The following is a 27,084-nucleotide window of genomic DNA, read 5'->3' as shown; positions in this document are numbered from 1 at the left end:
AATGTATTTTGACATACACAGAGTATAACTTCCCATTCTTGTGGTTGTGTGTGATGTGGAGTTACACTGGTTATATATTCATATGTGAACATAGGAAAGTTATGTCTGATTCATTCTACTGTCTTTCCTATTTATTCTTTTTATAATTATGGAAAAGTGGAGAAATATATGGGGTATAAAATATTTCTCTCATCCAGTCCTCTATTCTTTGAAACCCTTTTAAATCCACTTACATGCATACACATGTAATTTTTTTTTTTAATCTTGCATCCATCCAGGGCAAATTTTTTTTAAATTATTATTTTTTTAGTTGTAGATGGACACACAATCTTTTTAAATTTTTTTTCTTTTTATTTTTTTGTGGTGCTGGGGATTGAACCCAACGCCTTGTGCATGCCAGGCAAGCACTCTACCAACTGAGCTATGTCCCTAGCCCTACACATGTAATTTTTGTGTTTTGACATAAATTGATAGTTATGTTTTTCGTTTTGTTTTTGCAGTCCCCCCCCCTTTTTTTTTAAATCTTGGATCTCTCTTTTGTTTTTAATTCTCCTGCCTTAGCCTCCAAGTCGCTGGGATCATAGGCATGTGACACGATGCTACTTGGATTCCTTTTAATGGCCTTAATAGGTGTGTGTGTGTGTGTGTGTGTGTGTGTGTGTATTTTTCTTTACTTCTAGGGCAAATCACCCCATAGTAACAGATATGCCACTAACCATTTTCTATTGATAGTTCATATTTTCCAATATTTCTTTACTGAAATAACCATCATTGCATATACCTTTTTATGCATATCAGGATTTCTCTAAAATACCTATTAGTGAAATTGCTAAATTGAAGGTTACATATACTTAATATTTTGGTTAATTCCACTAGATTTCCCTTCAAAAACGCTGTGGTAATTTACATTTCTGCCAACAGTATTTGGGAATAGTCCAAGCTCCTCCTCCTCAACAGTAACAAAATTATAATCTTTTAATATTTTAAGATATTATTTTCCTAGGTAGAGTAGAAAAATTAGAGGTATAATTCAACCAGTCAATACAATTAAGTGCTGAAGACTGCCACTTGGTTAGTCACACAAATGAGCTCCAATCTAGGTTTTGGCACTTGCTATCTGTGCTAATTAAAGCATTTCTAAGTTATAGTGTTGTGGTAAGTTTACATTTGGAGTGCACACAGGTACAGAGTTCCTTAGTATTTATCATTATAGAAGCGGGAGCAAATAGCAGCCATTACATAGTTCATTATGCTTCCTGAGTTATCACAAATCGGTTGATTCCATTTAAAGCGTATCAGGGTCAAATTTTCCAAAAAGGTAATCACAGTACACACTGAAAGCACAGCAAAATATTTCAAAAGGTGTCGTTCTGTAAAGTCCGAAGTAAGGAGTTGCTCTCCGACGACAAAAAAAAAAAAAAAAAAAAAAAAAAAAAAAAAAAAAAAAAAGCAGGCTGGGCATTTTTAACAGATTCTGGAAGGTAAAAAGCACGTGTCCATGAGTGTCCCAAACATTTCCCGCAGGTACGGGGTATGAGATTCCACAAGAGGAGGTATCATTTTCCTGCCAGGAACCTATGATTAAAAAGTGGCTTTTGGAAGGCACTCGGCCAGATTTCCAGATGAGGTCCGGTCCTTCTGAGAGATGCGGGGACCTGCCGGCAAGATGGCGCTTTCTACGGGACAGAGATTTTCATAACGTAAGTCGTTCGCCGAGAAGGCATTTTGCCATTACTCAAGATGGTGAACAGGGTATCCTCAGTGTTCCCAGGTTCCAATATGGATCCCCTAACCCGCGCCATCGAAGAGGTTAATTTCAGGATTGAAAACGAACTCGGGAGGAAGTGACGCAGCGGAAGTAGTCGCTTACGCAACTCCCGTCCTCAACGTCCCGCCCCCGGCTCTACGCCCCGCCCCTGGCGACGCGGAGAGCGGAGTCAAGATGGCTGCCGAGTTGGAGTATGAATCTGTGCTGTGTGTAAAGCCGGACGTCAGCGTCTACCGGATTCCACCCCGGGCCTCCAACCGTGGTTACAGGTACCAATTCTGAGGCACTGCCGCACACGTGTCGGGAATGACATTTCTGTTTTTAAAGTAGTACGCTGTCTTTGCTCTAGGTTGTCACCTTGCTAGCTTACCCTCTGGGTTGTTACCGTCCTGTTCTCTTGTTCCACTTCTACATAGTTCATTATCATTGGTCCTGTTTCCGCCAGTTATCCTTTTTTTTTTTTTTCTTTTTTGCCATCCTGAATCATTCCACTTCTCCTCCCCCATCTCTCTTGGGACATCCATATGCTCCCCATCATTCACATCCATTCATATCTGTTTCATCGCCATTCACCTTCTGTTCGTTCTTAAGTGCGTCCTTCAGCTTGTAATCCTCTCTCCCCAATCCCTGACAAATACATTTCCAGTACCCTCTGCACACATGTGGGTAATCATTGTGTTATTGGTCACTGTTGGATGATCAAATTTATCTTTTGTACTGTTGTCAGTCTCACATCAAGTATCATTCATCATTCGGTTTTTCCTACGATTGTTTTGCTAGTGGCAAATATAATGATCATAAGTTTCCAATGATTGTCTATTATGCTTCTTTTCAATATATTTTCTTGGTTATATTGTATTTTTTTGCCTTCCTTTCCTTCCTCTCATTTTCTGTAGTGTTTCTGTCCAGGATTAATGCAGCATTTTCTTGGTAGGGCCTAACTAACAACCTCATAATCCAGTAACTATGAAGGTCTGAGTAGTGCTATGTTATGTAGTTGAAAGATAATCCACTGGCATAGAAGTTAAAAAAATATGAGTATGAGCCCTGGCATTAAATGCCTGTATAACTTGGGGGGAAATCTTAAGCCTCTCCAAGGCTTAGTTATTTCATCTGTGAAATAGAAAAAAAATGCTCTTCTTATGTACATCGAGTGAGGTTTTGGAGAGAAAAATGAAATCATAGTAGATAGGAAAGAATATAAGAAACATCAAAGCATCATAATTACACATGCTGTTCTTATTTCTCTCTCTTATTCATATTACTATAATGATTTTTCTCTTGGTATTTACCATTACTTTGGCTGAAAAGTTATCTTCTCCATAGGTCCATTTTGCCTCTTTACCTGAGGTTCATTTATCATGAAGCAATATCTTTGTACTTGCAGACTTATGCACTGGGCCCTTGTGAGTTTACCTTTTAAAGAACTAGTTCTATTTTCAAGAAGCTGTCAGCTAAACCCCATATATAGAAATCATGGTTTTTGATGGTATTTACGGTTAATATATAATTTTGACCCACCTTAGACATAACCTTCTTTGGGAAGCCCTGCCTGACTCTTCCTTTCTGATTTAGGTATGCTCTCTTTGTGTTTCATTGGTACCCTTTGGTTGTCTCCATTTCAGTGCTCTGCATTCTCTTTTGTAGTGGATTGTTCATATTCCTGTTTCTCCAGAGTAGGTAAAATGTCAACAACCTGAGGTCTTTTTAAATTTTGTATTCTTAGGGTCTAGCACAATGTGCGACACTTAATGGGTACTCTGTAAATGCTGAATGAAAGAAGAAATTAGTTAGATAATATAGATAAACCTGATCATATAAATTAACATAGCTTGAACTGCTAAATAAGGTCAAATACCTCATGACTTTGAACTTTCAGGAGTTAAGACTTTCTAAATGATATGATACACATTGAAGTTGAAGTCTATTTCTTATATTCTACCTCAGGCATTTAAAAACATCTTCACTCTCACCTATTTGCATTCTTTACCTTTACTTTCTAGTTTGTCCATAAGCCTTTATTTATATATCAGTTAATTACAATGAGCCATTAAAGCAATTTCTTAATTTTCCTTTACACCTTTCCTGTTATCCTCCTGTGTTTTCCATGATTATTAGAATTTTTAACCTTCAATAGGCATTTTGTCTTTTCTTCTTTAGTATGGTGAATGAATACAGCAGAATTAAGTTTGAATTGTATCTCTTCATTTCTTTGCTGGGTTACCTTTGGCAAATCACTTAACTGTATCAAACTTTAGGCTTCTTATCTGTAAAAATGAATATAGCAGTACTTACCTTGTAAGATTTTCTCAATTTTTACAAGAATAGGCTTAATGCCAGGCGTATAATAGATACTTTATAAATTTACTTTTTTCTTTGTCTGAATAGTCTTTCTTATTGTTTCCCAGATCCCATTTTACATTATGAGCATGATTTATTCTTTAGGCTGCCTTTAAAGGACAAATTGGGCTTTTTAGCAAGCAGGGGGATTCCTACCTTTGAGTGACAATATCAAAGGGAATAAAATGACTTTATATAAACTGTTGCTTCCTAAACAGTCACTGCTTATCAGACTTTTGGACCAAAAGAGAAGGAAAATATAGGTTGATCAGAAATTTATAAATGAATAGAAAATGATTTTCCATTCTATAAATTTTTTTTCCTTCATCACTACTTTCCTCCCCTACCTAAATTAATATTAAATTCTGTAGTATTTTAATTTTAATGTAAAGAATACTGGACTTTGAATTAGGTATTATTACTGAAATTAGGCATTATTTTCCTTTATTGAGAGAGAAAAGGGGTGGGGAGACATACTTTTCATGGCTGCTTTAAGGGTTTAATAAAAGGTACATGTGGAAACTTATTGTGATTTATAGTAATGACTTATACATACAGTTTTAGGCTAATGTAAATGAAAATTTGTGAAATCAGTTCATAGTATTGTCAAAAGACCAGCAAAACCAAGAGTTCTTTAGGCTAGGTTTTGGAGTAGGAGAGGAACTAAGGCTCATGGCTTAGGGAAACTGCTGTAATGAATATCCATTTTACTTACTGAGAATTTGCTAATTTTCAATAAGAGAATTGGGTACTAGATAAAAAGACAAAGATTCTGAACTGGAAGAAATACATCCAGTAGGATTGTTTCTAATATTTTCAATAGCTCACTTATGCTTAAGTCTAACTTTTGGTATGACCAGAATAAGTAAACGTTAAGTATATAAATAATTAATAGAGGGGATCTGTAGAGTATTCTAATCTAGATCAGATTCAGATACTTGAGGGTCTTGGAGGGCAGAGCATCAAAAGGGAAGTGAATGATAAGAATTTATCTTACAAATCCTGTCAAAAACCTGTGCTACATTTTTTACTTTCTTCATTTCAGCCTTTTGCATATTATGTTAAACTCATTTTTGTTCATATATACCTTATTGTTACTTTTTTTTAGCCTCTAAGTATTAGTCTTCAGGTTCTTAAGGGGTGCATTATTAATAACTTTTATTTTCCTCTCCCTTTTCTATACTCCTGGCAAAACAAGTCACAATTTTATAAATGTTCATAAAAATCCACCATAAGTAATAGTTAGATTTTGTTCAAGTTCATGTAAACACATATCATCTGAGTATACATTTTAGTATTTCTAATGTTTTTACAGACATTTGTGTTTTCATTCCAGATTTTTCTTCTGAATTTGGGCTCCCATATATTCAATTTCCTAGTCTACATCTCCTCTTATATCTTTTTGACATCTAGAACTCAGCATCTCCAAAAGAAAACATCTAATCTTTATTCCCAATGAGGCTCCACCTTTGGCCTTCCTCATCTCAGTTATTGGTAACTCCTTTGCTCAGGCTAAAATTCTTAAAATAACCCTATACTTCTCCTTTTCTCTTCTGACATATCCAATCCATTAGGAAATCCTACTCCCTTTCCTTTAAATATATCTAGAATCTAGCCAGTTCTGCTATTATTTTTTCTGAGCCATCATCATGAATCACCTAGATTACTGCAATACTCTTTTAACTAATCTCTGTGCTTCGGCCATCATGTCCATACATCTCTTCTCCACTCAGCAGACAAACTAATCCTTTTAAGACATAAGGCAGGTCATGTCATACATCTGCTGAAAGCCTGCAATGGCTCCTCTTTTACTCAGTAAAAGGCCAAGTTGTTTTGATAGCCTGTAAGCCCCTTCCTGCATGAACTGGCTCTCTGTACCTCTCCCTCTTAGTCTCTTACTCTATTCTAAGCACAGTGACTTTCTTGATGTCCCTCAAACATGCCAAGCATGTTCTATTTTTTTTTTTAAAGAGAGAGAGAGAGAGAGAGAGAGAGAGAGAGAATTTTTTTAATATTTATTTTTTAGTTTTCGTCAGACACAACATCTTTGTATGTGGTGCTGAGGATCGAACCCGGGCTGCACGCATGCCAGGCAAGCGCGCTACCGCTTGAGCCACATCCCCAGCGCCCCAAGCATGTTCTTACCTTAGCATCTTTGCACTAGCCATTCCCTGGACCCAGAAATCTTGATCCTCCAGGTATTTCCCCTCACTTACTTCACAACTTTTGCTCACATTCCACCCACCTAGTGAGGCATACCCTGACCACCCTTTTGAATATTGCAACCTGTTTACTCTCCCACTGCTTTCCCCAAACTTCATGTCTGCCTCTTTATTTTCTTTTTACTTTAGCACTTATAACGTTCTAAGATACTATGTTATGTTATTTATCATTCTGCCTTTTAAAAAAAAATATTTATGTTTTAGTTTTAGGTGGATACAATAAATTTTACTTTTATGTGGTACTGAGGATTGAACCCAGTGCCTCACAGGTGCTAGGCGAGTGCTCTACCACTTGAGCCACAACCCCAGCCCCTCATGTTGCCTTTTTATTGTGTCTTTTCTTTTGGAATGTAAGTCTAATAAGAAGGAGGATGTTTTGTTTGCTTTATGTCACAAGCATCTAGAACAATGCTTGTGACTTAATAAGCACTCTGTAAATATTGGCTGTATTCAATGAAAGATAATATGCTCAGTGATTTGGGAAGGCTTCTGTTACCCAGGATATTTCAATTAGTAGATATACTTTGTTGTTACCTGATCAATAAAACACTATTATATACAATGTAATCTATAGTATGAATATAACATCATTATAAGAAGCTTTTTAAAAAAATATTTATTTTTTAGGTGTAGATGGACACAGCACAATGCTGAGGATTGAACCCGGGTCCCGCCCATCCTAGGCGAGTGCTCCACCACTGAGCCACAATCCCAGCCCATAAGAAGTTTTTTTATTTTTATTTTTAATTTTTTTTTGCAGTGTCTCACACATGCTAGGCAAGCACTTTGTCACTGAGCAACACCCCCAGTTCCAAGAAATTTTATATTTTTTATGGCTTTTATTTATACTTTTACTTGTTCTTGTTGACACTTTTTAGACTCTAAAATCCTCCAACAGTAACATAACAAGAGGCAGCTGTATAAGAAGATCATGGATATTATTTTTTTAATTATTTAATAAGTAGAAAGAATAGGCAATTCAGGACAGGCATGTAGCACTGTGGCAGATGATTATGGGTAGGCTTTAGTAATATTAAAGAAATGTACCTGAGGCCTGAGGCTTCCCATTTTCCTGTTCTAGGGCATCTGACTGGAAATTAGACCAACCTGATTGGACCGGTCGTCTCCGAATTACTTCAAAAGGAAAGATTGCCTATATCAAACTCGAAGATAAAGTTTCAGGTAAAGTGGTTTGGTTTAACGTGGTTTAAGGGGTTTGGTTTAACGTGCTTTTATAAATACCTTTAAGTTGGGGACCTAGAATGGAAATACTTGTTAATTGGAGTTCTGATTTTTTGCTTCCTTTGCTCAGAGGTCTTTTTCTTATTTGTCAGGAGAGCTCTTTGCTCAGGCACCAGTAGAACAATATCCTGGTATTGCTGTGGAGACAGTGACAGATTCTAGCCGCTACTTTGTAATTCGGATCCAGGATGGTACTGGTAAGGGATCTGAGATTTTAAATGGGATGTAGTTAGGAAAATGGACAAGGCACTTCAGTGAAATTCTGTTCTGATTGTATTTCTTACTTCTATTTACTAAATTATTCCTTTTCTTTCTCTGAAGTTGTTATAACTGCTGAGGGAGAAGTATTAACCTGTTATTTGTAATAGATATGAACACAGGTTCAAGATGTGGTAATTAATAGGTAGGACTTAAAATGAATTATGCGTATCTAATGAAAGAATTGACACATTTTGCTCCTTTATGGTTTGTGGTGGTTTTTGGTGGGACTATCTTGAGTCTGTATTTCTAGGACAGTGATTCTCAATTCTTTCTTTTTCCACTACTGGGATTGAACCCAGGGGCACTCTACCACTGAGCTACATCCCTAGGCCTTTTTAAATTTTTATATTTTGAAACAAATTTCCCTGAGTTGTCAAGGCTGTCCTTAAACTGTGATCTTCTTGCCTCAACCTCTGAGTCACTCGGATTAGAGGCATGTGCCACAACTCCTGGCTTAATCATTTCTTCATAGTTTATAACAGGAAGAAGTATTGTAGATTTTGCAGGTCAAATAGTCTCTGTTGAACCTAGCATTCTCAGTTTTGCTGTTGTATTATGAAAGCAGCAGTAGACAATAATTGATATAGCTATGTATCAATAAAACTTTATTTACAAAAACAAACAATGATAGAATTTGCCCATGACTGTATGTAGCCTACTGAGTGGGTCTTGTGAGAAAATGTTTTATATTCATAGACTTTATATAGTTAGAGTAACTTGTATATTTTCATTGGGCAGAAACTTCTTTTTTTTTTTTTCCCAGCTGCGATTTTTCCTTTTTTTTTTTTTTTTTTTATTGGTTGTTCACAACATTACAAAGCTCTTGACATATCATATTTCATACATTAGATTGAAGTGGGTTATGAACCCCCAATTTTACCCCAAATGCAGATTGCAGAATCACGTCGGTTACACATCCACAATTTTACATAATGCCCTATTAGTAATTGTTGTATTCTGCTACCTTTCCTATCCCCTACTATCCCCCCTCCCCTCCCCTCCCATCTTCTCTCTCTACCCCATCTACTGTAATTCACTTCTCTCCTTGTTTATTTTCCCATTCCCCTCACAACCTCTTATATGTAATTTTGTATAGCAATGAGGGTCTCCCTTCATTTCCATGCAATTTCCCTTTTCTCTCCCTTTCCCTCCCATCTCATGTCTCTGTTTAATGTTAATCTTTTCTTCCTGCTCTTCCTCCCTGCTCTGTTCATAGTTGCTCTCATTATATCAAAGAAGACATTTGGTATTTGTTTTTTTAGGGATTGGCTAGCTTCACTAAGCATAATCTGCTCTAGTGCCATCCATTTCCCTGCAAATTCTATGATTTTGTCATTTTTTATTGCTGCATAGTACTCCATTGTGTATAGATGCCACATTTTTTTTATCCATTCATCTATTGAAGGGCATCTAGGTTGGTTCCACAGTCTAGCTATTGTGAATTGTGCTGCTATGAACATCGATGTGGCAGTATCCCTGTAGCATGCTCTTTTAAGGTTTTCAGGGAATAGTCCGAGAAGGGCAATAGCAGGGTCAAATGGTGGTTCCATTCCCAGCTTTCCCAGGAATCTCCAAACTGCTTTCCAAATTGGCCGCACCAATTTGCAGTCCCACCAGCAATGTACAAGTGTACCCTTTTCTCCACATCCTTGCCAGCTCTTGTTGTTTGACTTCATAGTGGCTGCCAATCTTATTGGAGTGAGATGGTATCTTAGGGTGGTTTTGATTTGCATTTCTCTGACTGCTAGAGATGGTGAGCATTTTTTCATGTACTTGTTGATTGATTGTATATCCTCCTCTGAGAAGTGTCTGTTCAGGTCCTTGGCCCATTTGTTGATTGGGTTATTTGTTATCTTATTGTCTAATTTTTTGAGTTCTTTGTATACTCTGGATATTAGGGCTCTATCTGAAGTGTGAGGAGTAAAGATTTGTTCCCAGGATGTAGGCTCCCTATTTACCTCTCTTATTGTTTCTCTTGCTGAGAAAAAACTTTTTAGTTTAAGTAAGTCCCATTTGTTGATTCTTGTTATTAACTCTTGTGCTATGGGTGTCCTATTAAGGAATTTGGAGCCCAACCCCACAATATGTAGATCGGAGCCAACTTTTTCTTCTATCAGACGCAGAGTCTCTGATTTGATATCAAGCTCCTTGATCCATTTTGAGTTAACTTTTGTGCATGGCAAGAGAAAGGGATTCAGTTTCATTTTGTTGCATATGGATTTCCAGTTTTCCCAACACCATTTGTTGAAGATGCTATCCTTCCTCCATTGCATGCGTTTAGCCCCTTTATCAAATATAAGATAGTTGTAACTTTGTGGATTAGTCTCTGTGTTCTCTATTCTATACCATTGGTCCACCCGCCTGTTTTGGTACCAGTATCATGCGGTTTTTGTCACTATTGCTCTGTAATATAGTTTGAAATCTGGTATCGCTATACCGCCTGATTCACACTTCCTGCTTAGAATTGCTTTTGCTATTCTGGGTCTTTTATTTTTCCATATGAATTTCATGATTGCTTTATCTATTTCTACAAGAAATGCCGTTGGGATTTTGATTGGCATTGCATTAAACCTATAGAGAACTTTTGGTAATATCGCCATTTTGATAATGTTAGTTCTGCCTATCCATGAACAGGGTATATTTTTCCATCTTCTAAGATCTTCTTCTACTTCTCTCTTTAGGGTTCTGTAATTTTCATTGTATAAATCTTTCACCTCTTTTGTTAGGTTGATTCCCAAGTATTTTATTTTTTTTGAGGATATTGTGAATGGAGTGTTTTTCCTCATTTCCGTTTCAGAAGTTTTGTCGCTGATATACAGAAATGCCTTTGATTTATGCGTGTTGATTTTATATCCTGCCACTTTGCTGAATTCATTATTTATTAGTTCTAGTAGTTTCTTTGTAGACCCTTTTGGGTCTTCTAGGTATAGAATCATGTCATCTGCAAATAGTGATAATTTAAGTTCTTCTTTTCCTATTTTTATGACTTTAATTTCTTTCGTCTGTCTAATTGCTCTGGCCAGTGTTTCGAGAACTATATTGAATAGAAGTGGTGATAGAGGGCATCCCTGTCTTGTTCCAGATTTTAGAGGGAATGCCTTTAACTTTTGTCCATTCAGAATGATGCTAGCCTGAGGCTTAGCATAGATAGCTTTTACAATGTCAAGGTAAGTTCCTGTTATCCCTAGTTTTTCTAATGTTTTGAACATAAAGGGATGTTGTACTTTGTCAAATGCTTTCTCTGCGGGGCAGAAACTTCTTATACTTAGTATTCCTGACTTTTTCACAGGTCGAAGTGCGTTCATTGGCATTGGATTCACAGATCGGGGAGATGCCTTTGACTTTAATGTTTCCTTGCAAGATCACTTCAAGTGAGTAAAGTTTGTCCTTAGTTACCATGTTAAATGCTTATGGGAGTGTCCCTTTTCAATTGAATGGGCACTGTTGCTTTGGCCTTCTGGTTTCTTTATTTGGTATACTAGTTCATTATGAATATAAATCTACCCCCTTCATGCTTGTTTCCTAATCTTTGTATCTATTCTGGTTTCTTTCTGTATTGTCTATAATATGTTTTAGATCCCTTGTACAATGATTTGTGATGATGCTTCTGTTTATGCCTCTTGGAAAATTTGCCCTTGCTTTTAGGAAGTGGAGGGAGAATATAGTTAACAGCAGGGCTATATATGAAGTGAGGAGTTGTGTACCAATTTTGTTAACTTATATAGCTGTGTGTTTTGTGTATTCGTGTCTTCAGCCCACCTGATTTTGGTACAGCTTTGCTAGACACTACCATATATATCATCAGCTTTCTACCTCAAGAACAAACATATTTCTCCTTTTCTGCTTCAGGATTCTGAAGTTGTTGAAGGCCACTTGGTTAGCAGAAGAGTGTAATCTGCGAGGACTAAGGAACACCCACTCTGGGACAGTGTCCAACTGTCAGAGATAGGAAATGGTGGCTAGGTGCCCTCCTTTGAAGAGGGACCAGTTTAATACACATTCTTTATGGTTTCTCAGAGGGTTCTTAATGGGACTGAACCCCAGTTGGCCTCTTTCTTAGCTTCTTATCTCCTTTTCCTTTCTGATTTTTCCTGATTCCTTACTCTGTATTTTGGAATCCCATTTCATACAAACTAAATATACCCAAACTTGTGTGTCCGACTTTGCTTTCAGGGAATCTCAAACTAAGTAAATTACTGTTTTCCCAAAGGTGGGTAAAGCAGGAATCTGAGATTTCCAAAGAATCTCAGGAAATGGATACTCGTCCCAAGTTGGATCTAGGCTTCAAGGAAGGACAGACCATCAAGTTGAGTATTGGGGTGAGTATTTTTTTTTTAAATGTATTTTCCTGTTCTTCTATAAGTTTGTGACATTTCTTTCTCTCTCTCTCTCTCTCTCTCTCTCTCTTTTTCTCTCACTCTCTCACTCTCCCTCCTCTTCCTCCTGTTTAGAACATTACAACCAAGAAAGGAGCTGCTTCTAAGCCCAGGACTACAGGAGCTGGGGGCCTAAGTTTACTTCCTCCTCCCCCTGGAGGCAAAGTCACTATTCCCCCACCATCCTCCTCAGTTGCCATCAGTAATCATGTCACTCCACCACCCATTCCAAAATCTAACCATGGAGGTAGTAATTCAGGTAAATCTAAAACTTCTAAGTTTGGCAAATCATATCTAGTGTTGTAATTGGATAAACCAGTTTTCTAACAGAGTACTAATGTTTTTGCTAAGAAGTGACTTTTTGACAAGGTGATTTTGGCAAAAAATCAGAGGTTTTTTTTTTTTTTGTTTGTTTGTTTTTTAATTGGTGAACTTAGTTACTGTATTTAGTGGGTTCTTTGACAGAAAATTTATTAAAAAAAAACTGTTTCCTTCATTGTTCATTGGTTAGATGCTTGTAGGCATGTGAATCAGATAGACCAACATTATGATCGTGGCTCTAATACTTTATATCTGAGTGCACTTGATAAATATTTCTTAAGTTCATTGAGTTTTCTTTCTCCAAAACGGAGATGTAAAGCTATGTCATCATGGTAAGGTTAAATGATAGGATAACACCCAGCACATTTCTTGGGATATAATAGCCATTTACTAAATTATTATTATTTCTTAATCCTTTACAAAGTCAGTTGAGAGAAAAGGAATTGTGTTCGTCCTAACTATCTGGTGAGAAAAAGATATAGTTAAATAAGAACATTAGAACTCAAAAGAATTTTCCTGAGATTAGAGAACCAGATATTAGATACCGGGAGTTTTAACTTAATGTATTAGGCAATACAAATAATTTTTGAATTAACTCTAAGGGTAAGTTTTCCTTTCTGCAACTAATCATCTGTAGGGACGGCCCAAGTCTGTTTTCTTTTTCTTAGTACTAGGGATTTTTGGGGGGAGCAGGGATGGAGGGAGGCTGGGGATTCAACTTAGGGCCTCACACTCTGAGCTTTATCACTAAGCTGTATCCCCAGCCTTGTACTGATGATTGAACCTAGAGCCTCATATATGCCAGGTAAATGTTCTGCAGCTGAGCTACATCCCTAGCTCTTTCTGGAGTTTTTAGGTGAAAATGTTGTAACCACTTTTCTTGGTGTCACCAGCACTGGGAATAGTATCTAAAATTCATTTTTTTTTAATTGAACTGTTTATTTTTAGATAATTATAGGTTCACATGATATTGTAAGACTAATACAAGGAAATCCTGTGTAACTTTTATCCAATTTCCTTCAATGGTGACATCTTATAAAATTATTAAATATCATAATCAGGAAATTGACATTGAAATCTCTGCCAATCTTATTCAGATTTTACCGTTTTTTTTTTTTTTTGTTTGTTTTTGTTTTTGGTGTGTGTGTGGGGGGGGTGCTAGGGATCGAACCCAGGGCCTTGTGCATGCGAGACAAACACTCTATCAACTGAGCTATATCTCCCAGATTTTACCAGTTATACATGTATTTGTTTGGGTATATGTTTCTTTAGTTTTATGCAGTTTTGTCATGCATTGATTAGTCACAGATTGGTCATTATAACTAGGCTACAGAATAGTTCCATAACTCTAAGGAATCCTTTGTGTCACCCTTTTATAACCACACCGATCTCCTTTTTAGTCTTTCTTTCCTCAACCCTATTCTGGTCTCTTTCTGTGTAACTTTGTCACTTCTGGAATGTTATATAAATTGAATCATATAGTTTGTAACCATTTGGGACTGGCTATTTACACTGAGTGTAAATTTCTTGAGATTAATCCAAGTTGTGTATATCAGTAGTTCCCTTTTATTGCTGAGTAGTATTCTATGATGTTATCCATGGAAGGACATTTGGGTTGTTTCCAGTTTTTGGCAATTATAGGTAAAGCTGCTGTGACATTTGTTTATAGGTTTTTGTGTGAACATTTCCAGGATTTTTATTGTGTCCCTTTTTCTTTTTTCTCCTTTTACCTGTGTTCAGATATCCTTTTAGATTTGGATTCTCCTGTACCTGTCACAACAACAGCACCAGCTCCAGTTTCTGCAAGCAATGACTTGTGGGGAGACTTTAGTACTGCATCCAGGTAGTGAACATAGTGGAACCAGCATACTTTGACTCAGTGTTTAGAAGATTTGTATGGTCAAATTAATCTGTGATGTGGGAAAGCAGGGGATTTGCAAGTCACAATAGAGTCTTTTGTAGGAGTTCTAGGAAAAGAAATGTAGTTGTGTTGGGAATGGTGGGAGAAGAAAACTCCAGGGTGAGGTTTAAGTGGGATATTTCAAGCCTTGGTAAGTAGAATTTGTGCGAAGTATGATTTTAGAAATTCTGGACAGTGATTTCTTGGAAATAAATAAATAAAGTATAGTTATGCTAATGTTATGCCTTTGGCTTTCTCTCTCTTTCTGTCTTGCAGCTCAGTTCCAAACCAGGCGCCACAGCCATCCAACTGGGTCCAGTTTTGAATAGCATTGCAAGACAGTAAGGACAGACTTGAAGAATAAAAATGACGTTGAGGGCACCAATCTGTGAGGGAGGTTAGGAACCCCTTCCCTCCCCCAAACCAAAATTAATGGACAATCTTCTTCATAGCTTTTCCATTATATTCAAGTTGATTTATGTCACTCTTCTATGTCATTACTTGCTATACAGCCAAGAGAGTATCTGTTATTTCCTGGTGATTACCAATGCAGGAGAACAGTAGATCTTAACTATACTTGTGGCTGGCTATGCAGGGTTCAAAAGACCAGTGTCTTTTTGAGGGGAAATGACCTTTAATCTGTAAAATTTTTCTCCATCTTTTAAATTCTTGAACTTATTTTAGAATCATCTCATGATCCTTGTGTGCCTCTTTGTGAAACCCTATTTTACAAATTCAGGGGAGACAAAGCCTTGAAACTTTCTTTTCCACTAACCCAAGACTCTAAAAATGGACAGGCTGACCTCAGTATTTACAGATTCAGAATTTTGATAAGGGTATGTTTGGAGAAAGATGGGTATCTTGGGTCTCTTCTGTATAGCCTCCAGGCTTGTCCTATTCAATGAACGTCCAGCGCTAGGTGCAGCTCCATCGCCCTCTTGTGTGTTTACATGTCTTTTCCTATGATAAGAGGGTTGTATTGGTGGCATCGCCACTGTTGTGTTTATTGAATAGTGCAACATCTTTGACATCTTTGGATGTTTCTGGGATGGAGGAAGTTCAAGAGGCTGTGCTTTCCAAGTTATATTCCATAGAAGTGTTTGATTTCTTGCAGCTCCACCTCGTTGCTGCATTTGAAGCACAGCATTAATTTATGTTCACCCCTTTATTTGACCTAATTTGAAGAGTTGTGTTTTTAACCTGATCTGTAGAGCAGAGAGGTTGAAAGCATTTAAGTCTTATTCAGTACCCACATTGCCTTGCTGCCTGGGTATCTGACCCCTTTCCATAAGCATTTTTTTTTTTCCCAATCCATCTGGCTCTTCAATAGAAAGCTGCTATTACATATATTGTCACTTATGAAGGATGTTAGAGAGTCACATCTTTATTGTGACAGGTTTTGTCTTGGACTTTGATACCCACTAGCTAGGGTATCTTAAAAGCAAGTTGCTCTCCCTTCACTTTCCTTTCCCTCTGCCCTGCCATTCCTTTTACAATGCTGTGAAGACAGTTCACCTCCTCAGATGAATGGGCACTACCTATTTTGTTTGTTAAAGGGCAATTTTGAGAATTAGATGGGAGGATGTAATTACTTCCCTTAGCACCTATTTGGAGATTTACATTCTGGCTGAAGGGGGATCCTTATATTTAGTTTGAAAATATATTGTTTCTCCTGGATTCCATTCTTAATTCTTTCTAACTTTGGGTCCATAATTTTCATTGCTTCCCCTTCCAGGCAGCTCTATTCTTGCAGAGCCATGGCAGGACATTTTAAAATTCCAATAGAAAACACTAAAAAGAAAGTCTGTAGAATCACTAGTGACTAACTATTGGGAACCTATTTTCTCAATCTTCCTCCATGTTGTGTTCTTTGTATTCTCAAGATGATAATATATTATGTATTTGAATTGCTGAAAAACTGAAAATGAAGTTTAAGATATATGTATATAAAGCGTATGCTGTATTGGTGCAATAATGGTAATTAAAAATATGGAAAATGATGTTTATCTTTTGTCTATTTAATTACTTTTTTAATTTAATTGACCCAATATAAATGGGCCAGTAAGTAATAAAAGGGCATATATATCTATTACTTTTTTTTTTTTTTTTTTAAGAAATGGGGCCTTAAGAATTTGAGAGTAGACCTTGATGCTCAAGGTTCTAAATAGACAGAGTACACCTTATAATACATGAATATTTATTATTTATTTGCTGGTACCATAATTTCATTTGCCTCAAATTATATTCATGACTAAGGCCACCTCTCACATCCTATAATATAATCAGCAGAAATGAAAACAATCAGCATAAGAAACAGAACTAAAGTCAGTCATAAACTTTGGAAACTAGAAAAGATCTTGGAGTTCTTGTACAGTGATTGTCATAGAATATGTGGGTGCAGTAGACTTGCCTTACAAGAAATGTTAAAGGACGTTCTTTGAGCTGAAACAAAAGGCTGCCAATTAGTAGCATGAAAACATGAAAGGCCGGAGCGGTGGTGCACACCTGTAATCCAGTGGCTCTAGAGTCTGAGTCAGGAGGATCATGAGTTCAAAGCCAGCCTCAGCAAAAGTCAGGCACTAAGTAACTTGGTGAGACTCTGTCTCTAAATAAAATACAAAATAGGGCTGGGGATGTGGCTTAGTGGTCAGGGGCCTGTGAATTCAATCCCTGGTGCCAAACAAACAAGCAAACAATAATACTGTGTGGTACTGTGTAAATCATGCACATCTAGTGAAGGACAAGAATATTTAAATTTAAAACTAGTTATCAGATGAAATAGATATTATAAACAAGAGATAAAAGACATTGTAATATAGAGGTCAATTTTTCAAGAGGTTATGACAATTGTAAATAAACATACAATATCAGAGCACCAAATTATAAACCTTTTAGTATATTCAAAGGGAGAAGTAGGCAGCTGTATAATAATAGTAGGGTATTTCAGTACCCTACTTTCAATAATGGGTAGAGCATGCATACAAAATCAAAAGGAATCATTGAACTGGAATTGTACTTTAGACCAAATGGACCTAAGGGACATGTATATAACAACCATCTAAGAACACAGAATACATGTTCTTAAGTGCCAATGAAACATTCTTCAGAATCTGGCATATGTTAGGCTGCAAAACAAGTTAACAAATTTAAGATGGTTAAAACTGTATCAAGTATCTTACTACAATGGTATGAAGCTAAAAATCAATAACAAGGGAAATTGGTGTTATGGTTTGAATATATGGTGTTGCCCAAAAGCTCATGTGTGAGACAATGTAAGAATGTTCAAAGGTTCAGCCTGCACAAAAATCAACTCAAAATAGATCAAAGACCTAGTAATTAGACCAGAAACTCCTAGAAGAAAATGTAGGATCAATACTCCAGCTTGAAGGAACAGGCAACAACTTTCTTAAAGCTCAGGAAATAATGCGAAGAAATAATAAATGGGATGGCATTAAATGAAAAAGCTGCATAGCAAAGGAAACAATTAGGAAAGTGAACAGAACCTATAGAATGGAAGAAATTTTTTGCTAGCTATTATTCTGATAGGATTAATATCTAGAATATACAAAGAACTCAAAACTTAACACCAAAATACCATGCAAACATCCCAATTAGTAAATAGGCAAATGAATTAAATGGACATGCCTCAAAAGAAGAAATAAAATTGGCCAAAAAATATATGAAAAAATGTTCAACACCATTAGCATTTGGGGAAAGGCAGATCAAAACTACACTGAAATTTCATCTCATTCCAGTCAGATTGGCAGTCATCAAGAATACAAACAATAATAGCTGGTACATGCCTGTAATTCAGTGGCTTGGGAGGCTGAGGCAGAAGGATTGCAAGTTCCAGCAAGTTAGTGAGAACCTGTCTCAAAAATAACAAATGGGGCTGGGGATATGATTCAGTAGTTGAGTATCCCTGGGTTCAATCCCCAGTACTTGTCCCCAACTCCCTACAAAAAAAAAAAAAAAAAAAAAAAAAAAAAAAAAAAAATTGTTGGAGGGAATGTGCAGAAAAAGGAACCCTTCCACTTTTGGAATTGTAAATTAGTACAACCACTGTGGATATCAGTATAGAGGTTCTTCAAAAGAGTAAGCATGGAAGTACCATTTGACCCAGCGATACCACTTCTTGGTATTTATCCTAAAGAATTAAAGTCATCACAGTGCAGTGATGCATGCATACCCATGTTTATAGCATTACAATTCACAATAGCCAAGCTATGGAACCAACTTGAGTGTCCATCTTGGATGAATGGATAAAGAGAATGTGGTATATAAACACATTGGGGTTTTATTGACCCATGAAGCAAAATGAAATTGTCATTTGCAGGAAAATGGATGGACTTAGAGACCCTTATGTTAAATGAAATAAATCAAATTCTAAAGATCAAGGCTTATTTGTTTTCTCTCATATGTGGAAGCTAGAGAGGAAAAAGAAAGATGTGGAGGGGATCTCAAGAAAATCAAAGGGAGATCAATAGAGGAAAGAGATCAGAAGTGGGAGGTAAAGAGGGAGGGGGAAATTATATTGTTATATTGTGTATGCATGTATGAATATGTAACAACAAATTCCATCATTATGTGCAACTATAATGCACCGATAGGAAATGTGGAAAGAGAAAAAAAAGTTCAGAGGTGAAATGATTGGGTTATGACAGCATGGATCTAATCAGTGCATTAATTCACTGAGATTAACTGTGTGGTGTAGGATATGGCTGGAGGAGGTAGGTCACTGGGGCCAGGCATTAGGGTTTATATTTTGTTTCTGGTGAGTAGAGCTCTGTTTCATGATTGCCATGCCCTGAGCTACTTTCCTCCTCTACACCCTTCCACCATGATGTTTTGCCTCGCCTCGGGTTCAGGGCAGTGGAGTGGGATATCTATGTACTGAGACCTCTGAAACTGTGAGCACTAAATAAACTTTTCCTCCTCTAAAATTGTTCCTACCCAGGTGCAGTTGTGCACTCATGTAATATTACTCAGCAGCTCGGGAGGCTGAGGTAGGAGGATCACGAGTTCAAAGCCAGCCTCAGCAAAGTATTGAGACATTAAGCGACTCAGTGAGACCTGGTCTCTAAATAAAATACAAAATAGGGCTGGGGTTGTGGCTAGTGGTCGAGTGCCCTGAGTTTAATCCCTGCCTGACATGACCCCCCCCCCCCATTAAAAAATTGTTCTTGAACAAATATAAATAAATAAATAATTTTTCTTGTCAGATCTTTTGGTCACAGCGTGAAAAAAACTAACTAAAACAAAATTCATGAATATGTGGTAATCAAACATGTTCCTTAATAGCCAGTGTGTCAAGAAGGAATCAAAAAGGAAATTAAGGGGCTAGGAGTATAGCTCAGTAGTAGAGTGTTTGCCAAGTACGTTGTAAGGCCTATGTTTGAGTCCCAGCACTACAAGACAAAAAAATAAGTTAAAAAATATTTTGAGACAAAAATAACAATATACCAAAACTTATGGGAAAAAAGGAATTTCAAGAGGAAAATTTATGATGATAAATGCTTGTTTTAAGAAAAAATAAAGGTCTCAAATAACTAATGTTACACATCAAGGAACCAGAAAAAGAACAAGTAGCCAAAAGTTGTCAGAAGGAAGAAAATAACAGTAAAAATCAGGGAAACAGAGACTAGAAAAACAATATAAAAGATTAACAGACTAGGGGTTGGGGTTGTAGCAGTGGTTGAGCGCTTGCCTCACATGCGTGAGGCACTAGGTTTGATCCTCAGCACCACATTAAAAAAAATAAAAAAATATATTGTGTCCATCTACAACTAAAAAAAAAAAAATTAACAAACTAATAGTTGGATTTTGAAAGGTCATCCAAAATGGACAAACTTTTAGCTACACTAAGAAAAAAAGAAGACAAGTGAGAGAAAACATCACAATCAATACTACAGAAATATGAAGGATTATAAGAGAATACTATGAGCAATTATGTATCCCAACAAATTAGAAGAAATGGATGAATTCCCACAAACATACAACCTATTAAGAATGACTCATAAAGTAATCTGAGCAGACCAATAATGAGTAAGAAGATTGATTCAATAATCAAAACTCTACTATCAAAGTAAAACCCAGGACATGATGGCTTCACAGTTGAATTCTATAAAACATTTAAAGAAGTAACACCAAATTCTTCTCAAACTTTTCCAAAAAGCAGAAGTGGAAGGAATACTTCCAGGCTTACAAGGCTAGCATTACCCTGGTACCAAATCCAAATAAGAACACTATAAGGAAAGAAAATTATAGGTCAATATCCCTGATAAATATAGATGCAAAAATCTTTAGCAAAACACCAATAAGCTAAATTCAACAGGACATAAAAATAATCATATGCAACGATTAAGTGGGATTTATTCCTGGGCTGCAAGGATGGTTTATCAGCTACAAATAAATAAATATGGTACATCACATTTACAGAAAAAAATATATATCATCTCAATAGGTCCAGAAAGAGCTTTTGACAAAATTAAAAAATCTTTAATGAAAAATATTCAATTTGGTATAGAAGAAATTTCTTTTTTTTTTTTAAGAGAAAGAGAGAGACAGAGAGAATTTTTAAATATTTATTCTTTAGTTTTCGGCAGACACAACATCTTTGTCTATATATAGTGCTGAGGATCGAACCTGGGCCACACGCATGCCAGGCGAGCACGCTACCACTTGAGCCACATCCCCAGGCCAAAGAAATTTCTTTAAACATAGTGAAGGCCATATATCACATGCCTGAGCTAACATCATCCTTGATAGTGAAAAGTACACAATTTTCCCACATCAAGAATAAGAGAAGGAAGCCCATTCTTACCATTTCTATTTAACATGGTACTGGAAGTTCTAGGCAGAACAATTAGGCAAGAAAAAAAAAAAAAGACATCAAAGTTGGAAAGAACGAAGAATTAAAATTGTCCTTGAAAGGGTCATGATCTACTGTTTAGAAAACCTATATATAAAGACTCCACAAAAAACTGTTAGAACTAATAAAATTATAGGATAATATAATCAACATAAAATCATTAGCATTTCTGTGTATTAATGATGACCTATCTGAAAAAGAATTAAAATGCTATTTGCCTTAGCATCAAAAAGAATAAAATAATGATAAACTTAACCAAGTAGATATCCAAAGTATGAAGACATGAATTGATGTGAATATACTATCTATACAACCAGAGATATAAAAAATTGTGCTCTATATATGTAATAAGAATTGTAATGCATTCTGCTGTCATATATAAATAAAACAATTTACATAAGAATATACCACATTTTTAAGAAAAGAGACCTATACCTATACCTTGAAAAGTGTAAAACATTGATGAAAGAAATAAAAAAGATGTGAACAAATGGTAAGATATTCTACATTTGTGGACTGGAAGTTAATGTGTCCAGATTAGCCAAAGCAATCTACAGATTCAATTCAATCCTTATCAATAATTCAATGACATTTTTTTTTTCACAGAGAAAACAATCCAAAAACTTACATGGAACCAAAAAGACTCCAAACAGCCAATGCAATCAAGCAAAAAGCAAACCTGGAGGACACAAACTTCCTGGTTTCAAACTAAATTACAAAATGACAGTTATCAAAGTGGTATGAAAAAGGCATAAAAACTGACATAGGCCAAGGTTAAAGAATAGAGAGCCTATACACAAATCATGCACATATAGACAACTAATAACAAGGGAATCAAGAATACACAATGGGGAAATGATAGACACTTCAGTCAATTACATTGGAAAACGCAGTATCTGAATATAAAAAAATGAAATTGAGTCCCTCTCTTTCACCATACTCAAAAATTATTTCAAAAGAGATCAAGGCCTTAAACATTAGACATGAACCATAAAACTAGAAGAAAATGTTGGAGAAAAGTTCCTTGATAATGGCCTTGGCAATGATGGTTTGGATTTGATATCCGAAGCATAGGCCACATAAACAAAAATAAACAAATGGAGGGCTGGGGTTGTGGCACAGTGGCAGAGCGCTTGCCTTGCACATGTGAGGCACTGGATTTGATCTTCAGCACCACATAAAAATAAATAAACAATAAAGATATTGTGTCCATGAATAACTAAAAAAATATTAAATTAAAAAAATAAACAAATGGAGTAGATCAAACTGAAATGCTTCTGCACAGTGTTGGAAACAACCAAAACAAAAAAGCAAAGGCAACAGTCAGAATGAGAAAAATATTATGCGAACCACATATCCAAGATGGGGTTAATATCTAAATTAGATAAGGTGCTTGTGCAACTCAATAGCAAAAAAGTAACATAGCCTGATTAAAAAATGGGCAAAGGACCTGTGTTATGTAGCTTTGAAAGGATTCCAAATCCTACTTTGATACATGAGTGACATGTTTTGCTGTAATAACAACATGGAGTATAATGTAACATTCTTCCTGTGAGAATGTTACTGACCTTAATCACTGGACTCCAAAACAAATAAAACTAAGATTTTCATAGACTGAGTTGTTTAGGCTGTGGCAGAATCATTCTCCACCAGCCTTCAAGGTATTCCTGAAGTCTCTACAAGGCTTATTATCTTTGAGGGGACTTGTATGTGATCATGGTTCTCCACTGTGTTGGTCAAAAAGTCTCTTCCAAGTACACCTAGAAAACTATGTGTTAAACATTGATTAAACTTTACAGACACAGAACCCTGCTTCCATCCTAATTGATCAGCTAGACTTGAATAATTCTAAGCAAAATTAGAAACCATTCACTATGTGGTTAATGTATTTCATCTTTCAAATATATTCTCAATGTGATTATTTTTTTTCTCATTATTTTACCCCATTGAAGCATTATGAAAAAAAGAAAAACAAAATCTCCTCATATGGAATAAACCATGTAATTTATAAAACCACACTTTTGGTCATCTTTTCATTTTAACCATACACAACTACCTGAATAGAGGTTTTCCCAAAGAAGACAAATGACCAACAAGTATATGAGTAGATGGTCAATATCAATACTTATCAGGGAAAAGCAAATCAAAACAACAAGATATCACCTCACCTCTGTTAAGATGTTTAGTATTAAAAGTCGAAAAATACAAAATATGTGGAGAAAAGGGAGACTTCTATATTGTGGGTGGGAGAATAAATTGGTAGAGCTATTCTGGGATCATAAGGTAGTACAGGGATAGCAGTTACAGGGGCTCCTTGAAAGTAAATTCTGTCATTTGCAACAAGAGATGAACCTTGAGGACATTATATTGGATGGGATAAGACAGATACTGCATGATTCTATGTGGAATCTAAAAATTGGTCAAACTCCTTGAAACAGAGAAGAATGCTGGTCACTAAGAGCTGGGAGGTGAGGAAAAAAGGAGATAACGGTGAAAGGGTACAAGCTTTCCACTATTAGATAAAAGAGTACTGGGGGACCTAATGCACAGCTCAGCATTATTAGCTTGATAATAATGTGCTGTGTGTTTGATATTTGCTGAGTAGATCTCAAATGTTCTTACAGCACGCACAAATGAAAACTGTGAGGTGACGAATATGTTAATTAAGTTGATTGTGGCAACTATTGCACAACGTATACCTACAACAAAACATCACATTGTATACCCTAAATTTATGCAGTTGTGTCAATAATACCTCAATAGAACTGAGAAAAAGGAGTAAAATATATATTTTAAGCAGAGATCCTGAAAAATTTCCCCCTTTACTCTCTTAGAGTAGGTGTATGGTTTGACTATTTCTTCCAGATTCCTGTGTTAGAAACTTGATTCCGAAAGCCCCAGGGTTGGGAGGTGGAGCCAATAAGTGATGATTAGATTTTTTTTTTTTTTTTTAACCAGGAATTGGACCCAAGGGTGCTTAACCACTGAGCCACATCCCAAGCCCTTTTTATGTTTTTATTTTGAAATAGGGTCTCCCTAAGTTGCTTAGGGTCTCCCTAAGTTGCTGAGGTTGGCTTTGATCCTCCTGCCTGAGCCTCCTGAAATGTTGGGATTATAGGCATGCACCACCACAGGCAGTGTGATGATTAGATCTTGAGGACAGAGCCTTCATGACTGCATTGATAGTGTTGTCATGGAAGAACGTTAAGTTGTCTGAGAGTGGATCTATGATAAAAGCAAGTTTGGCCCTTTATTGCTGTCTGGTTCTTGCCCTCTCTTTCTGCTATGAGGTCATGTAGCACAAAGGCCCTTGCCATATGGCCACACCATGCTTTTTGGGCTTCCCAATCTCCAGAACCAAGAGCCAAATAATCTATTCCTTTTTTTTAAACAGATAGATAAGCTTTATTCAAATGTCTGTATAAATATGACTTGATGTCAAACGGGAAGTTTTCCAAAGGGTTAAAATGTATTAAGCAGGGCTGGGGATGTGGCTCAAGCGGTAGCGCACTCACCTGGCATGCGTGAGGCCCGGGTTCGATCCTCAGCACCACATACCAACAAAGATGTTGTGTCTGCCAAGAACTAAAAAATAAATAATAAAATTCTCTCTCTCTCTCTCTCTCTCTCTCTCTCTCTCTCTCTCTCTCTCTCTCCCCTCTCACTCTCTCTTTAAAAAAAAATGTATTAAGCAATAAAACTCAGTGCTTAGGCTGGGGTTGTTGCTCAATGGTAGAACGTTTGCCTATCATGCATGAGGCACTGGGTTTGTTCCCCAGCACCACATAAAACAACAACAACAACAACAACAACAAAACAACTAAATAAACAAAGGTATCTACAACTAAAAATATTAAAAAAAAAACACACACAAAATCTCAGTGCTTCCCTTTGGTCTGTCTCTGAATTTAGTTGACCAACACATTATTATTAGTAGACTGCACTCATTGCTCACATTTCTCAGATCTTTGGGTGGCATTTCCAATGGAAATTTCTCTGGAAAGCTCTTAAATTGCTTTCAGTGATAGAAGTACATGACTTTATCTGCTCATCTTTGCTCTTGAGGCAAAACTGCATCCCTCAATTCTCTTGTTTAAATTGTGGCTGTTTGCAAATGAGGAACATTAATTTTTTATTTTATTTTATTTTTGACCAATTTGTGTTTATTACACTTTAAAGCAGAATATTGACTTGGGTACTACATATTTCCATTCACAACCCTTACTGAATTACTTTTTGAACAGCTTTGTAATACACCTAGGGAGGTTTCAGTTTTGTTCCTCTAAATACTTTTCTTTGGAAAACATGCCCTGGAGAGTTCCTCCCAGCAAGTTGTTTCAGTTTAACATACTTGATTCTAGAGGACTAGTATATACACAATAGATAACTATAAGGGATAAAAAGTTTAAAAAGTGGATCCTAACAAGATGAAACTCCAGCCATTTTAAATATATATATAAATAAAACATCAAGGTCTATCTTGGAACACTTCAGGGACAAAAGATTTGGTCTGGTCTACTAAGGGATGCAACTTGGTAGCAAACACTTCAGACCACAAAGTTAATGATAGATTATATGTCTTAGAACAAACATCTCAACCTGTTAAAATAAGCCAATATGAGCTAGAAAAAAAGCATTACTAGTTCTGACTTAGTGCCTAAATTACAGTATCACTTAAAAGTACAAAGAAATCTTAACTCCCCCTTAAGTAGTTATTGTCTTGCCATACAGACTATTTAATAAATGCTATCAAAAACAAAGAACAAAACAATCCTTGAAAATATATCAGGAATGAAGTTGAAGTAGGGAACACACGTATAAGTGGTTCTTCAGAGGCAAATGAGGAACATTAATTTTAACATATAAAAATAAGGTATAATCTCTGTGTGCTATAAGAGAAACTTCAAATAATTCATTAATTATTTTTATTGTCTCTCCACAAAGAAGCAATAAAAACACCTGTAAAAATATTGAAAAAATTCTTTAAAATCCTGGATTGATGATGGGTACCTCATTGGTACATGCCTATAATTCCTGAGAATTGGGAGGCTGAGGCAGGAGGATCTCTAACTTTGTGAGACCGTGTCTCAAAATTAAATAAATAAATAAATAAATAAAAAGGACTGGAGATGTAGCTCAAGGGTTAAGTGACCTGGGGTTCAATTCCCAATACCAAAAGAAAAAAAAAAGTTAGAATAAAATAAAATTATGGGCCAATATGATATCTATGACTTACAACTGAGAATAAAATGCTAAATTCTATGAGATGGAATTTCTGAGTGATTTTAATAGAAATTTACTAGAAGCAATTAGAAAAATTTCAGGCTGGTAGTAGAGAATATATTTAACATGTTCAAGGCTCTGGCGTTGGTCCCTAGCACTAAAACGAAAGGAAACAAAAAATTATTTCTTGTTCAACTCCCAGTTTAGTTTTGAAAAGCAACACATTTGTTGACAAGTACTAATGATATTAATCTGGAAGGCAGAGATTTGTGCACTAGGAGAGCTGGGTCTTTCATGCAACAGACGAAGGAAGCGGTCTTCTTTTATTTTTCCCTTTCATTTTTAATAAAAGTATAAGTATGGTAACAATGCATATAGTACCAAAAGATCTAAAATAATAAGTAAATATGCTTCTTTATTACATGACAGATCTGATGTCTTCCCAAACCTTAAACAATCTTATGAGTAACACAGCAACTAAAGAGAATCTGTCTTTTCAGGCCTTTGAAACTGTGTTGATTGTCTCCTATAATACCTCTGCTACAGAGGAAACACGCAGT

General features: G+C 36.2%; 1 protein-coding gene across 2 annotated transcripts; it reads left to right on the top strand.

Annotated features, from left to right (window-relative positions):
• Positions 1-1,916: 1,916 nt before the first annotated feature.
• On the top strand, positions 1,917-16,430 carry NECAP1 (NECAP endocytosis associated 1). Of its 2 annotated transcripts, XM_081309828.1 has the most exons (8): positions 1,917-2,037; positions 7,412-7,512; positions 7,665-7,769; positions 11,123-11,204; positions 12,044-12,152; positions 12,285-12,468; positions 14,271-14,373; positions 14,707-16,430. In XM_081309828.1, the coding sequence occupies exons 1-8, from the start codon at positions 1,943-1,945 to the stop codon at positions 14,753-14,755; spliced, it is 828 nt and encodes a 275-aa protein (XP_081165954.1). In that variant the 5' UTR covers positions 1,917-1,942; the 3' UTR covers positions 14,756-16,430. The 2 variants fall into 2 exon arrangements, with proteins under 2 accessions (XP_081165954.1, XP_081165955.1); XM_081309829.1 differs by lacking the exon at positions 7,665-7,769.
• The last annotated feature ends 10,654 nt before the right edge of the window (positions 16,431-27,084 follow it).

This window comes from Spermophilus citellus (genome assembly GCF_964194105.1).
Source record: "Spermophilus citellus genome assembly, chromosome: 10".
Taxonomy (NCBI): domain Eukaryota; kingdom Metazoa; phylum Chordata; class Mammalia; order Rodentia; family Sciuridae; genus Spermophilus; species Spermophilus citellus.
Note: the sequence above shows the minus strand (reverse complement) of the source record. Positions and strands in the feature narration are given on the sequence as shown.

What these genes read in the sequence shown, in the direction of transcription:
- NECAP1 (XM_081309828.1), top strand. Translation starts at nt 1,943, where the DNA reads ATGGCTGCCGAGTTGGAGTATGAATCTGTGCTGTGTGTAAAGCCGGAC. An exon ending in ACTCGAAGATAAAGTTTCAG is followed by an intron (nt 7,513 to 7,664) that starts GTAAAGTGGTTT and finishes CTTATTTGTCAG; the next exon opens with GAGAGCTCTTTGCTCAGGCA. An exon ending in TCCTTGCAAGATCACTTCAA is followed by an intron (nt 11,205 to 12,043) that starts GTGAGTAAAGTT and finishes GTTTTCCCAAAG; the next exon opens with GTGGGTAAAGCAGGAATCTG.